We start from the raw sequence: 15,059 nt of genomic DNA, 5'->3' as shown, positions 1-15,059 counted from the left end.
ACAAATTAAATGCATGGGAGGCAGAGAGCTTAAATGTTCTTTTTGCACAGTGTTTTCCTGATGCGGAAAGGGCTTTTAAGCTCTCAGACTTGCTTACCAAGCTCATGGGGTGGGGAACGTACAATTGTGTGGGGGCGGTTCCAAGGGGGTGGTTTGTGTATATGCATTTTTGCATATATGTGCCATTCCTGGAATGTATCCCCACGCGAGATGTGAGTGCATTGTACTTTCTTTCCCTTCCCTACTTTTAACCTTTAACTCTTGTATAGAACAGGTAATTTGTGGTGGGGCAGTTTTTCAGTCAGAAGCGTGGAGAGAGCAGCACATATCCAAATCCCATCTTCTACCCAATTCTTACAAGGCAGAGAAGCCCACTCATTCATCCAACTGGTCTTATCTACCCCTTGGTGCTCTTCCTTCATCTCGTCTGCAGTGTCCCAAGACAGAATACGGACAATACTGTTAGTAGGCCATATTAAGAAACTTAAGTTGTTTAATCTGATCGCTTCCTACAGTGCTAAGATGTGTAGTTTCTCGATTCTTTTGTTTGTATTGATAGTATTGCAGCATTGCTTTTAAATTTTATGAACCATCACCCAAGCTAATTTACACATTAGGCCAACCAATTTACTTATCAGAAAGTAAAACCTTAAGTCTTGTGACTGTGCCCCTAGCATTAGAGGAATTGCAATCACCTATTGCACTTGGCAGAATATTTGTGTTGCTTTTGAAGTATATGTAATTTATTTTCCAGTGTGCCAATAAGAGACAGAAACTAATATGGTGAGAGGCAATTATTCCTGAAAAGGACAATTGCTCTGTAGCATGTGGTGGATCCTTCAATCTCACACTTTCATTATTAGTTCTCCCCGCCACCCCATCCCACTTTCTGAATAACATTGGGGACCCAGAACCCTGTTCATTAGCGTTGCAACTTCCCACTGCAAATACTGTAACAAGAGATTTCCTCTCTGCTGCCTACTCCCTGGAATTTTGCTCATCGCTTTCCTAGCTCTTCACACAGAAGGACTGCAGCTTGGTCACTGGGGTGTGGGTGGGTGTTTGTCTCTGTTGAAGCAAATGAAAGGGGCACAATGAGCAATGAGGGGTTTTTTCTAAAGGGAACAGAACTAATAATGACTGGTTACAATGTGCTGTCTTCACTGAAGTCTTTTCCATTTCTGCTTTGGGGGAAAAGAATAAATTTGTATCTGAAGTGCTGTGTTGCTTCATTTTTTTGTTTTGGAGGAATTTTGCCTTTCTTGAGAAGAGCATAAGGTTCTTTTTTATGTTCCTTTTTGCATGTGGCCTGAAAAAAAATGCTTTAAAAAGATTTCCCCCCCCCCCAAAAAAAAAATTTAGGACCTATATCCACACTTCCATTTGTCCTGTGTTTTCTTCCACTTGCTGCACTGCATATTAATACCGCCAAAAGTTTTGTCACCATTTCAACATTTCCCTCAATGCCTTAGCTACATTAGAAGGTACAATGGAAAAGTTAAAATGGCAGTTTTTAAGCTATATCTAGGAGATGCCATTCAGGGACATGGGTGGCGCTGTGGTCTAAACCATAGAGCCTAGGGCTTGCCGATTGGAAGGTCGGCGGTTCGAATCCCTGTGACAGAGTGAGCTCCCGTTGCTCGGTCCCAGCTCCTGCCCACCTAGCAGTTCGAAAGCACGTCAAAGTCCAACAGGAAGGTAAACAGTGTTTCCGTGCGCTGCTCTGGTTTCACCAGAAGTGGCTTAGTCATGCTAGCCACATGACCCGGAAAAACTGTCTTGTGGACAAACGCCGGCTCCCTCAGCCAGTAAAGCGAGATGACTGTCGCAACCCCAGAGTCGTTCACGACTGGACTTAACAGTCAGGGGTTCCTTTATTCCTTTACCTTTTAGGAGATGCCATATACTGTACAATACTTACGGGATGAGGGTAAGCAGATGACACTGAGCAGCAGTGTCCTGCAGCTCCTTAACCTTGCAGTCAGGTCTTCATGCATTTTTAAATACCCTCTGACCATATCTTCTCTGACCAAATGCAAAACCTGTTTGCCAGGGCAACAGCAAGAATAATCAACACCACCATGAGCACCAGTCCCTTTCTCAAAACACCTTCAGCTTTATTTCTATTCATTGGAAGCCTCATTAATTAGTTCTCTAGGCACTGTACAGCTATAGCACAATACAATTTTAAAAATAAATCTGCAAAGAATCTTTGGGGCAGGGGAATGGAAATCATAACCCATCTCTAGCTTCCATCTGAAATTTTAGACTTTGCCTGTGGTTGCAAGGAGGAGGTTTATTTTCTGCGTACATGTGCAGTAGCTGGATGAGGATGGCAAGATGACCCTGTATAGTACTTTTTTTGCAGACAATTCTTCAATTAAGGAAGGAAACTGAAAAGAATACCAGCAGACCCAAGAAGGGGCAAGCATGCTTGTTTTCCTAGGTGTAGATGCAATGGCAGCTCCCTCCTTGAGCCTTTGATTACTGCACCAGACCCTGAGTTGCCTGTTCTCAACAAGATGAGCTAGCCACGTCAAAGATTATTAGCTAGCACACTTTCACTCTGACTCTGCTCCCCAATATCATCACAGACCAGAGCTTTCCAAACTTTTTATGTTGGTGACACACTTTTTTTTACAGAAACGCATCATTTTGTGACACAGTAATTCAGTTTTACTAGCAAACTGGAGGTTAAACTACCCCCTTTCCAGCCCTGGGGGGAGCACACTGCAGCCAACAAACTAACATGTCGTGACACACAGTTTGGAAAGCTCTGCCATAGGCCTTAGCAACTGATTCTACAACCCACTATTTTTCATACCTGCCTCCTCACTGGGTTTCCTCTTTCATCAGGTTGCGTTGTCTCAGGGTAGAAATGTTCAGCTCACCCATTGCTCCAGATCCAGTCAACTCCAGCACTTCGCTTTTGTCTCCTCTGCAGTGGGTGGCCAATGAAATATCTTCTGTATCTCCATCCTCCTTTCTTGACACCTCACCATGGCCCCATAGAGATTCTTGCCCCACAATCATTTCTGCTTCCCTGCCTGTTTTCACTTCTGGCTCTTCCCCCCTAACTTGCAGATCTGCTTGCTCTGTTTCAGAATCCTCCCCTCTCGTTCCCATCTCCAGATCATCAGCTTTGAAGCTTATTTCTGCCTTGAACCATTCTTGGTCTACCTCATCTCCTTGTGCATCTTTGCACAGCCTAGATCTGTCACCAAATTCAGTTCCTTCCTCTCTACATCCAGCTACCTCTCTGTGGCCACCCCCCTCTTCGCTGGCATGCTCTGATTCAAGGCTTATCACTTCCTTGGCCCTAACATCTAATGTTATTTTCACATAATCAGTTGCTACTTTTTTTAAGTCTTCTGGGTCGGCCTCTCCCTCACAATGCTCTGGGCCTGCTTCACAGCAACATGTCTCCTCTTCTGGAATGAAATTATCATTATCTTCTCTTCTTTTCTCTCCCAATTTTGTTTCTCCTTTAAGTTCCTCCTCCACTCCAGTAGAATTCTCCTTTCTTGGCCCACCACAGTTTTCCCAGTCAGAACTGACCTTTTCCCTCGCTTCTGTTGCCACACTTGCTTCTGTCTTTGATCCTTCCGGAAGGATTTGGAAGTCACCTTTTTCACTACTTTCCTGAGGGCTCTCCACTATAATCCCATCCTTGGGATCCTCTGCTCCAAAGCCCTTATCACCCTGTACCCTTGACAATTTAAGAGTTTGGGCTTCTTGTTTCCCACAACTTGCCTCATATCCTTCCGTCTCTCTTGTGAAGTTCTCTGCTCCAGTGCCCACTCCAGTCTCACAAGGTCTTTTAATGAACCCTTCCCCTACGCTGCTGTTCACATGGTTTCCTGCAACTCCCCCTAATTCCTTCCCAGGGCTCCCAGGGACGGCTCTTCTTTCTGCATCCTTTTCTTCCAGCACTGGAAAATCCACTTTTCTGTTTTGATCCCAAGCCCCAGAATTAATCTCTTCCACTTTCCCCCTCTGTTCTTCAAGCTTCCACTGCCCAAATTCTAACCGTTTCTTGCTTCCAGATGTTTCACACCCTGTCAGGTCATCTCCAGAATGACTCTCCATCATTCCTTTATCTTTATTTTCCATTTCCTCTTCCCTCACTTTCTGAGGGGTGATGTCCTCTTTGTCCATTTCGCCTGTCTTCATTAGGAGTCCTTCCTCTTTCTCTGCTAACTTCCCTTGCTCTGTTTCTTCAGTCTTTGCACCCATCCATCTCCCTTCTTCTCTTCCTCTCTCAGGGTTCAGGGTTTCTTGATTCTTTTCCTCTGTTTGTGGGCCGAGGCTAGAATCCAACAGCTTTTCTGTCTCCTCCATTGCTCTCCCCTCAGTTTCTCCTTTAGGAGGAGGCTGCTGGAAGAGATCTTTGTACTTCTTGCGGTCTTCCACGTGCTTCTTCCTCATCCTCTCCCCCAAGAGCTTCAATTCTTTCCTCACAGCAGCAGTCAGCGATGGATCCAGGTGGGCCACCCTCAAAAAGTCTGTTCGGGCCTCCTTTTCATTCCAGACAGCAGCGTGGGCTTTAGCCCGTTTGAAATAAGCCTTGACATTTTCTAGCAAAAGAACAAAGTCAGTTGGTTTGCTAGCTCTCATAAACAAATCTTATAAATTATAGAGTTATATGTTAAAAGCCACCGCTCTCAGTATTCTGCATTCCTGGACCATGTAAGGATAGGGTGTTTCTTATGTTGTCATCTGAGTGGACCACATGAGACTGAAGTCAGCCCACTCGGGTCACACAATGACTGTGTACACCACATTCATTTAAAGCGCAGTTCCTCCCACCAAAGAAAACTGGGAATTGTTGCTCACCCCTTACAGATGTTATAAGAAAAACTGCTCCCTTTCCCGTATGGGGTATTCCGGAGCCCGTATAGAGCCCTATCAGTAGGAGAAAATAGCAGAGTATATTGAGAAGTAAAGCGGCTAGTAAGCCTGATCTTTATTCACGGAACTGTTGCAACTCACCACGCGCAAGAGGGAGGAGAACCCTGAACAATAGTGAGCAAGGCCTTATGTAGACTTTTAAAATTGCCCACCCTGTAGCCCAAGGCCACCACCCCTAAACACCATAAATACATCACAGAAGGAGCCAGGAGGCAGTCTACAGCAGAAATCCTGCCTGACCGAATACCTTATAATGGTCACTGATTGTATTACCTGGGCAGCCTGGCCATTCTTTTGTGATGGTTAATACTTTAGTTCCTGAGTCCAAGTCACAGACTCACCCTATTCATACACAAATGCACCCTTAAGATAGGATTTGCAAGCAAAAAGACAATGGGAAGGGCTTTTTCTCCCTTTGCCTCCCTTACTGCAGAGGAATATCTGAAGTCATTGGGAGAGTGAAAATGGCTTCAGGATTGCTATTTCAGACACATGGTTCATATATTTAGATATGTGTGCATTTATGAAAGCAGGTTATCCTTCATGGAGAGCCCATGTTGCCGTGGGGGCTAACAGGACACGCTCCCTTTCTGTTGGGTGGGGTTGACTAGATGACCAGGGCTACAACTGGTGGATTATTGTTGTGGGGTAGATTTGGATGTTGCAATTTGGGGACAGCCCACTGGTTTTATATTCCTTGCTCACAGCCTGGGCTTTCTCTTTGCTGCGAGCTTCGGATCACCCACCCACCCTCCTCTTTAATTAGGCTGTTGCGTTTGACCTTGCTGTGCCTGTCATGGGGTTGGCTGATTGGCTGGTGCCACTTGGTTTTCGCCTACTGCATAGCAAATAGTCACAACTTGTAAGGTTGGCGGTTAGGCATTGATTCATAAATTGGTTGGTGGAGGGATCATGATTGGTTGTGCCAGTCCCTCCAATGCTGTTGGTTGGTGGAGGGGCCAGAATTGGTTGTTGGTTGTGCCGGCTCCTCCAATGCTGCTGCTGCAAGGGTGAATTCCGTTAAAGGAATCCAGGGGCTCGACATGCTTTAGCCCGTACCCCGACAAGAGGCTAGGGCCACGCAAGAGCCCCTGGGGGCATTTGGTGGAGAGGCGAAGGGCCAGCCTTCCAGCTCCATTCTCTCCCCAAAATGCTTTCCCTGCACTGACTTCAGGAAGCGGGGAAGTCAGTTAGTTCTGTCTTAGAGATAGATAGATGTGTGTATGTGTATGTATGGAACCAATACCTAAGCAACCACTCACATTTTTGTATTTAAATAAAGTTGTGACCAAAATGCCAAAAACCTTAATTTTAATTTCTGTGTGCTGTGTGAGTTATTGGGGGGTGTCCTGGGGACCTCGGCATGCAATATTCTATATTTGAGACCTTTTAAAATTCTTATAACACAGAGCTAAAATTAACAACATCCTTAACAAGAATTATTTGCAGGGGTGTGTGCTTTAAATGTATGGTGTGTATACAGGATAAATCTCTCTCTCAGAGGTACCAGTAGCTTTGTGTAAAATTGCCAGAGGACGATGGGTGAATAAAACCAAAGTCAACTGTTGACGTTTCCTCCTCAGTTATTCCCTGAGACACAATGGGGTAGGATCACACATAATGCTGAACCGGGGCTAAAGAACTTGTGATGCTGCAAATGCTGCTGGCCACAACTCCCATCTTCCCTGGCCATTAAACATGCTGATTGGAGTTGGAATCCAGCACTGGGCTCACATGCTCCCACTTTCCTCCTCCTGCACATTGGGAGGAGGACTTCAGCTGAGTTTACATTCAGTTTCAAAGAATCCGGCTGTATTTGGCCCCCAGGCCTGAGCTCCCCCACTCCTGCTAGGGAGCCTTGTTGCTGTGCTGATCATGTGACACTTGTGATCGTGGGAAGGAAGAGATGGACTCCTGGAGGGAGGAGACATGCCCACCAAAGGCATGTTGCCCAACAGCACCCCAAAACCTGGAACCAGTGCTGAACCTTGTGGTTTCACAATTACGATGCATGAATAATTTGGTAAGTAGTGTAGAACACTGTGTTCTCAAAATCCCAACTTTAATTAATACTAATAGTAGTAATAATGATAAATCTAGACCTTAAGGCTGCAAAAGCAGGCTATTGATACAGACAGTGACTATTTTGCACAGGGGTTCTGTTCCCGGCCCCTGCACACACTGGCAGGGCGAGCATAAGTGCACCCCACTCCGCCCTCATTCCACGCCCTTCTGCCTTCTTCTAGGTCCAAAAGGACCTGTGGGTCAGTGATTGCATGTCAACTGGATGTGTCTAAACTGGTATCAAATGTTTGCTTTGCTCTTTTTGGAAGCATAAATAACGTAAAGGAACAAAGCGTGTGAGCTCAGAGTCACCCAGTCTTAACAAACCGCCCAAGTAATTGCATTGGTCATTGATGTCTTCATGGGTGGCCAATAAAATTGTATGTGATGTGAGATGTGTAGTCTCAGGACAACGGGACAACGGGAGGAATGCTGGAGCACATCTCTATGATCATGCAGTGTAGGGTCCTGGCACATGCAGAAAAGGATAGAGGAGGGTTCTGCAAGTAGCAAGCTGGAGGTACCACTCACCGTTGTTCTTCTGCAGGAGGTCGGTTGTGTGCTCCAGCACCTCATAATACTCCCCCAACTCCAGCTGGCACTGGCAGTAGTTCAGCACAAGAGGTGTAATGAGATTCTCCAGCTTCATCCAGTCTTCATCCCATGGCTTCTCCTGTAGAAAAAGCCAACAAAGAACAAGATGGTGGGTTTGGAGAAGAGTTGTAGCTTAGTGGTAAAGGCACCTGCTTTGCAGGTTTCGCATGTGGGTCCCAGGTTCCATCACCACCATCTCCAGGTAAGGTTTGGAATAGTCCACTAAGAGACAGAGACTCCCTGCATTGAAGCCAGTGTTCAGGGTGGGACACGGCAGAATATACCAGAGACATGGAAGCCAACAAACTCGTTTATGGCAAAAGAGAGCACCTAGCTAATTAACAAAATGATTTATTTGCATCCACCTCTTTCTCACAGAGAGCTCAGAATAGCTTAAAAATTGGATCCCCAGGTGATCTAGACACCGGCCAGGTGAAATACAGCTTAGCTTTAGGGGTGGCAAGACATCAGACATGGTAAGTCCTTCATGGGGAATGAGTGGTCCAAGAACATAGTCCAACACCGGACATTCATAAACCTTCATTATATATTGTAGGGATGGAAGAACCTCTGGCCCTCCAGGGGATGTTGCACTACAAATTCCACCACCATCTTGCACCACAGGGCTATTCTGACATGGGCTGATGGGAGTTGGAGACCAACAACTTCTGCCGCCTTCGTGCCCCAGCTCTCACCAAATTCAGTGGGAGCTGGGGTGGTCCTCAAAGTGTTAACACTCAGCTCCTCTATCCAGCGGCAGGGAAGGTGAGCAGCGCTGTGTGCTACAAAGCTTCCCTCTCTCCGGCAGTGGTGGAAGTAGTAGATCAAGTAGAGCACTGCCTCCTGCACTTTCGCTGCCTCAGACGGGCTCTTCCCCTTGCTTCATGGCTCTGATTATGCGTATTTATACCACTTTTTGATTTTTAAATAAAAAAATCATAGGAACAATTCATATGAGAAAGAAGTGCAAAACAGTTTTTAGAGAAGAATAATGCAAATAAAAAAATATCTAAATAAACCCAAATATTTGAATGGCGGCAAGATCTTGAAAGCCATGTGAAACAATCAACAGAGCTAAAATTTTGTTTAAAAGGCCTGGGATATTTTGTTGTTGTTGCTGCTGCTGCTGCAATGGTCTTTACCTGGTGCCAAGAAGATGACAAAAAACACACCAAGCAGACCTCTCTGGAGAGAGCATTGAATAATTGAAGGGGACATCACTGAGAAGACCCTGTCCTGGCCAACTACCCCACTTGCCTTAGCTTGTAACAACAGAAAGTCCTACTCTATAGGCAGTCAAATATGGAGACAGGCAGCCTGTTTAGAGCCAGCATATTTTAAATCAATTACTTTTTTAATTTTATCTCCACCCAACTCTTACCTTGGCCTGGATATTGCGCAAGCAGATGACAGCTTCCTGGTATTTCTCTGCCGCTTCCTTGAATTTCCTGGAAAGGACCAGTCGGTTGCCCTCCGTGTGCAGCTTCGGCACAGCCAGCAGCTTCTCCTCGTTGTTCATGGCCCACGTATCCCGCTTGTAGGAAGAGGGATCCTCTACCTAGATAGGAGAGGAAACCACAGTTATTGCAGGGGAACCCCCACTTACACAGGGGTTCCGTACCAGGGCACGTGCTTTCCCCCGTTCTGCCCCTATCTGCTTTTGGTGCTGAAAACTGGGGAACTGCTAGCTAGGCTTTGGAAAGGAGGTGAGAGGACTCTAGGATCCTGCCAGAGCTTCACACCTCCTCCCCAAAAGCCCGGTGCCTTGCTTACCCAGCTTTGAGACGGCACCCCCATTGGCTCAGCTCCCAGTGCATGTTCACAGCTCTAATATCTGCCTGTGGACCTCCTAGTACAAAGATTTCTGAGGGAGCTGCAGCAGAGAAGGTCCTCTTACTAAGTCGCCACCCATTTCACAGCAGACGGTGGAAGCACCTGGACAAGGGTTTCTGAAACTGTATGCTGTGCATAGGCAGGCTGACAATAGCAAAACAGCACATCAGGGATGAGGTAAGTTGAACCCTTTTCTCTGACACTTTGAAAGCCAGTTTTCAAAGTGCAAGGACCTTGGGGTGGGGGAAGAGGGTTATTCGGGCAGAGATGCTTCTTCCCTCCAACTGCGGTGGTAGAATCCACAAAAAGCTTTTGCATCTGACACAGCTGGACACAAACTGGTACTCATTGGCACGGACTGCCGTGTCAGTGGCATGTAGTTGCCAGAATGCTGGATTAGGCCTGGGGAGCAGTGGGCTGGGAAATATCTACATTGGCTCCCAGTACGTTTCCGAGCACAATTCAAAGTGTTGGTGCTGACCTTTAAAGCCCTAAATGGCCTCGGTCCAGTATACCTGAAGGAGCATCTCCACCCCCATCATTCTGCCTGGACACTGAGGTCCAGCACCGAGGGCCTTCTGGCAGTTCCCTCACTACGAGAAGCCAAGTTGCAGGGAACTAGGCAGAGGGCCTTCTCGGTGGTGGCGCCTGCCCTGTGGAACGCCCTCCCAACAGATGTCAAAAAGGAAAACAACTACCAGACTTTTAGGAGACATCTGAAGGCAGCCCTGTTCAGGGAGGCTTTTAATGTTTAATAGATTATTGTGTTTTATTTTTCTGTTGGAAGCCGCCCAGAGTGGCTGGGGAGACCCGGCCAGATGGGCGGGGTATAAATAATAAATTATTATTATTATTATTATTATTATTATTATTATTATTATTATTATTATTATGTTATACCCCGCCCATCTGGCTGAGCCTCCCAGCCACTCTGGGCGGCTCCCAATCTAATATTAAAACAATACAGCATCAAATCCCCATGCAGCCATGATGTTCACAGAACGTCCTTGGCCAGCTGCTGCCTCCCGGGCTACTTCACAGGGGTTGTGAGGATAAAATGGAGGGAGGGTGTGATAAACCAATTGACACCCTTTGGAGGACAGGGGAATACAAAGTATTTATGACTTTGAAGTTGATCTCATCTGTTGAGGAGATGGTGGCAACCGCGCGTTACACAACGGATCTGTAGTTTCCTTCTGATCCTCCCACTCACTTTGAACAGCTCCATAATGAAAATAAGGGGCTGTGGCGTCTGCTGTAGTTCATCCAGGTCTGCGTGGCCTGTGGTGTGGTAATCGAACATGTTGCCCATCCCACAGCGATGCTTCTGGCCCTCCAGAGGGTCCTTGCCCTCGGCAATTTTCCTCATGCCCTTGGAGACTAAGGCGTACATTCCTGTGTGCTGAAATTGCGAAGGAGGTAACCATAAGACTGGTGCAGAGAGCATACAGGGCCTTGCATGGGGAATGTGATGTGCTACAATCAGATGCCCAAGAGGGAAGGTGGTATTTTTTCCTTAGTGTACGATCTGCATTATCTTAGCATAAAAAGGCACAGCATAGCCCATCCTACTCCCAAGCGTCAGGCTAGGCTGCTAGATCATTGGCATTCTCTTAGGACACTTCAAGACTATCACTATTTTGGGACAGGATCAAGTCACTGGCAAATTCAGGTTGTGCAACTATAATGGATTGGGGAGTGGGGGAGAGAGGTCTTGCACAACAAGGCCACTTCCTCCCCAAAAGAACAGACTTTTTGGGTTCAGGAAAGTGAGGGTAAGATGCACAGGGAAGTGCTGGATAACACTTGCTTTGATGCAGCAGCATCTAACCTCCCCACAAACAAGTCAGAACAAATGTTCATTAGACAATGTTGGCTATTTAATCTCCCTGGAAACAAATCAGGATGGATGTTCAGTAAACAGGTGGCCTGGAAATAGCCCTTAGTCAACTCACAATAAGAAACGGAAATTTGCCCAAGGCCTGAAGGCGAGAGGCAAGTTAATAGGTATTTGAATCCACACACACACACACCCCCGAGTCCAAAACCCTTTGCAATTTTCCATCCCTGCTTTACTCTAGAATCTATTGCAAGAGGCACTTGATAAAAGGAAGATTGATTGATGAGGCATGTAGCTCAGTGGTAGAGTTCCTGCATTACATGCTGAGGGTAGGGTTCGGTTTCAAATTAAGATAATAAAGTAGCTGGTGATGGAGAAGACCATTTTGTTCCCTGGAGATATGTAGACCATATTGGGTTAGATGAACCAATAATTTGGCACGGTATAAGGGAGCTTCCTATGTTCCAGAGCAGGCATCCCCAAACTGTGGCCCTCCAGATGTTTTGGCCTACAACTCCCACGATCCCTAGCTAACAGGACCAGTGGTCGGGGAAGATGGGAATTGTAGCCCAAAACATCTGGAGGGCCAAAGTTTGGGGATGCCTGTTCCAGAGACTTTGAAAAGGTGGAGTCTGGGGAACTATTTTAGTGAATCTGGATAGCTGGGTCAAATGATGGGAGGTTGTGAGCATATTTTACGATAGCCACTGTGGTGTTCTCCAGATGTTGGACTACAACTCCCATTTTCCTCGGTCACTGGCCATGCTAGCTGGGGAATATGGGGGTTGGAGTTCAACAGCATCTGAAGGGTATCAGATGCTTGATAGTCAATTGCAAATAACTTTCTGCTAATTAGGGTAGGCATGAACTTGACAATTTCATGCATTCAGGGTATGCCTGACACAATTGCACACTCACAATAGCATCACACCAGAACTCTGCCACCTCGCCGATCCGCATGGAAGTTAGAAGGGTCTCCCACACCTCAATTTTGAACATCTTCCCCACAATAATCTCCATGGGGATGCCAGGGCCCCGGCTGTCATCTATAACCGTTCTCTCAAAGTTGTCTTTTAGCGTTTGGAAGTGGAATGTGATCTGGATCAAAGACAAACTAAAGTTAATACAGTAATGGTTAGGGCTCTAGTCAGCTCAAATCTAAACCCCTGGAAGTTCAGAACCACCTTTGCTTTGCCTTCCACAATGTTCTGGGGCAATTATTTATTGCCTCCCTCCATTGAATGGGAGCCTGCTTAGTTTCCTCTTCCGATGTGGGAATTATTGTCCTTTAACTAATAGCAAATGAGCGTCATAATTCTGAAAGCACATAACTGAAAGGTAGGACAGAAACTTAAATATGTAGGGCTGCTAGTCCTACCAAGAATAGGCCATTTAATTTCAATGGGACTACTCTGAATAGGGCTAGAACCTGACACAGCGCTTAGCCTCCAAGGCTCTATACGTGTTAGACATATTATGCAACTGAAAGGATTCACTGTCTTATTACTATGTGCTTTACCTCTGTAACAGAAAAACAGCTAAAGCCACTAGTCAGAAGAGACAGAAGGCAGAGGAATCAAGAGGTGTGTTCCAGGTCAACCCTTCTGCTGCCCATCTTTTTACCTAATTACCCAAGAATCAATTACCTGAATCAGATCAAAGGCCCACCTAGTCCAGCACCCATTTCCAACAGTGGCCAGCAACATGCATCCAGGAAGCCCATAAGCAGAACATGAAAGCAATTGCTCTTCCATGCTGCCGATCCCAGCCACTCAAATTCAGGCTATACTGCCTCCAAACATGGAGGTTCAATTTAGACATAATTGCCAATAACTGCTGGAGAGCTCTAGCTCAGGGGCAGAGGGCATGCTTGCATGCAAAAGGTCCCTATTTAAGTACCCAGCACCTCTAGCTGGGATTGAAAGTCTCCTGTCCAAAACCTTGGGAGAGCCATTGCAACTCAGTATATCAACAACCATGAGCTAGATGAGACGAGTTTGCATGGTGTAAGACATCTTCCTATGATCCTATTTACACATTTCTAATGGTTTCTATGCTTGCAGCCATTTACCTTGCTCCCATCTTTGAAATCTGGCAACGGACCGTGGCCGCCATGTAAAATCTTTTTCTTGACTCCTTCCACGTTAAGCAGATACGTTTCCTCCATGGCAGAGCTGCTAGCGGCTTTTCCGGAGAACTTTTTGTTTTACAATGCCTTGCTGGAACAGACCCACTTCAATTCACCTTCTACTCCCAATCTATTTTGATCGTACTAATGTCCAACCAACTCTAGAGAATTGAGCAGAAATTCTTCTCTGCCCGCAGACCCCTTTTGAAGGCGGAGATATTGTCCCGGTCCTTGTCACCTTATCCAATGTGCTGGGGAAACAGCAGGCTGAAGCTGCCTTCCTGATCCCCTCCTTGCCAGGCCAGGTTAATCCAGGATTTGCCTTCTTAGTAGGTATGAAATTAGATTAGGCTAGTTTAGTAAACAGAGAAATCCCCCAGCATCCTTCTAGAAGATGCTAGCAATTTCCTAGGGCTAGTTGAGAGGGTGTGAACGCCCCTCCGTAGAAAAATGCTTCCTCTACAAAAGAATGCTGGGCCATAAACCTCCCTCGAAGGGTTAACCAGAGATCAAATGGTGCCCCAGGTAAGTAATGTTTTTGGTACGTTTGGAAAACCTTCTTTTTACACTTGTTAGATGCCTTTTAGTTGCAGCCCATTTAATGATTTAATGCATACTTTGCATCAATACCCAGGGTCGTTTCCATGTTAGTCCCACTTGGCTACCACTGAAATCAATGAAACTTGGAAGTCACAACTTACCTGATTTCAATGCAATCCAAGTACAACCCATAAAGAAGTACATAAAACATACATTATGTTCATCATGCTGCAAGTGGCAGGGATGACACAGGTTGTTCAGTTGATCCTCTAAGTCAGGCACCCCCAAACTGCGGCCCTCCAGATGTTTTGGACTACAATTCCCATCATCCCTGACCACTGGTCCTGTTAGCTAGGGATCGTGGGAGTTGTAGGCCAAAACATCTGGAGGGCCGCAGTTTGGGGATGCCTGCTCTAAGTCGTACCACCCAGAGGACATCCTAACTCAAGGACATTAATTTACTTCAAAGCCAGAGTCCCAACTTCCAGTGGGAAGAAGTCAGGTTGATCCAAACGGTAATACACAAAATTACCGCTCCTATCAGCCCATCACCCATTCCCATCACCCCCACCACCACCCTCTGAATATACATAAGGGTCTGGTTACTTCTGTTTCAGTGTATCTGAAGAAGTGTGCATGCACACGAAAGCTCATACCAAAATAAAAACTTAGTTGGTCTTTAAGGTGCTACTGAATGATTTTTTTTAATTTTGTTTCGACTCAGACCAACACGGCTACCTACCTGTAACAAAATTAACAGATTGAGATAGATAGCTTTCAAGTTTAGCAGTAGTTTTCTCATTTGTTTTATAGGGCATCTATACAACACAGGTGGAATGACCTGTGGACCTCCAGATGTTGCTGGACTACAATTCCCATTATCTCTGACCACTGACCATACTGGCTGAGGGGAGCTGAGCTGAACATCTGGAGAGTCACAGGTTCATTTTGTTTTTAAAAGACACAACCCAAACTGAGGTCTAGAGGCAGAACATTACACCCTACAAATGGAATGATTCAGTGCAAAGTTGTGAAGGGACAGAACATGAGCAGGAGCAGGAATGGGCAGAATACTTGATGCTGAGGATACCCACCCATTTCTGGGTCTATTGTCTATTATGTGTTGAAATTGTTTATCCATAAGAATTA

The 15,059-nt window shown here is 46.0% G+C and overlaps 2 protein-coding genes across 2 annotated transcripts; both read right to left on the bottom strand.

Moving 5' to 3' along the window:
* Positions 1 to 2,832: 2,832 nt before the first annotated feature.
* On the bottom strand, positions 2,833 to 4,667 carry LOC132591538 (uncharacterized). Its single transcript, XM_060270576.1, has one exon. It carries the CDS (start codon positions 4,615 to 4,617, stop codon positions 2,833 to 2,835), a length of 1,785 nt encoding a protein of 594 aa, XP_060126559.1. The 5' UTR covers positions 4,618 to 4,667.
* Positions 4,668 to 7,210: 2,543 nt separating this feature from the next.
* Positions 7,211 to 15,021, bottom strand: LOC118089167 (aryl-hydrocarbon-interacting protein-like 1). The gene is made up of 5 exons (XM_035123585.2): positions 13,314 to 15,021; positions 12,161 to 12,340; positions 10,616 to 10,804; positions 8,951 to 9,127; positions 7,211 to 7,648 (listed from the first exon to the last, which is right to left on the bottom strand). The coding sequence occupies exons 1-5, from the start codon at positions 13,407 to 13,409 to the stop codon at positions 7,427 to 7,429; spliced, it is 864 nt and encodes a 287-aa protein (XP_034979476.2). The 5' UTR covers positions 13,410 to 15,021; the 3' UTR covers positions 7,211 to 7,426.
* Positions 15,022 to 15,059: the final 38 nt, after the last annotated feature.

The sequence above is a fragment of the Zootoca vivipara genome, chromosome Z (genome assembly GCF_963506605.1).
Source record: "Zootoca vivipara chromosome Z, rZooViv1.1, whole genome shotgun sequence".
Classification (NCBI taxonomy): domain Eukaryota; kingdom Metazoa; phylum Chordata; class Lepidosauria; order Squamata; family Lacertidae; genus Zootoca; species Zootoca vivipara.
This window is presented reverse-complemented; position numbering and strand designations above follow the sequence as displayed.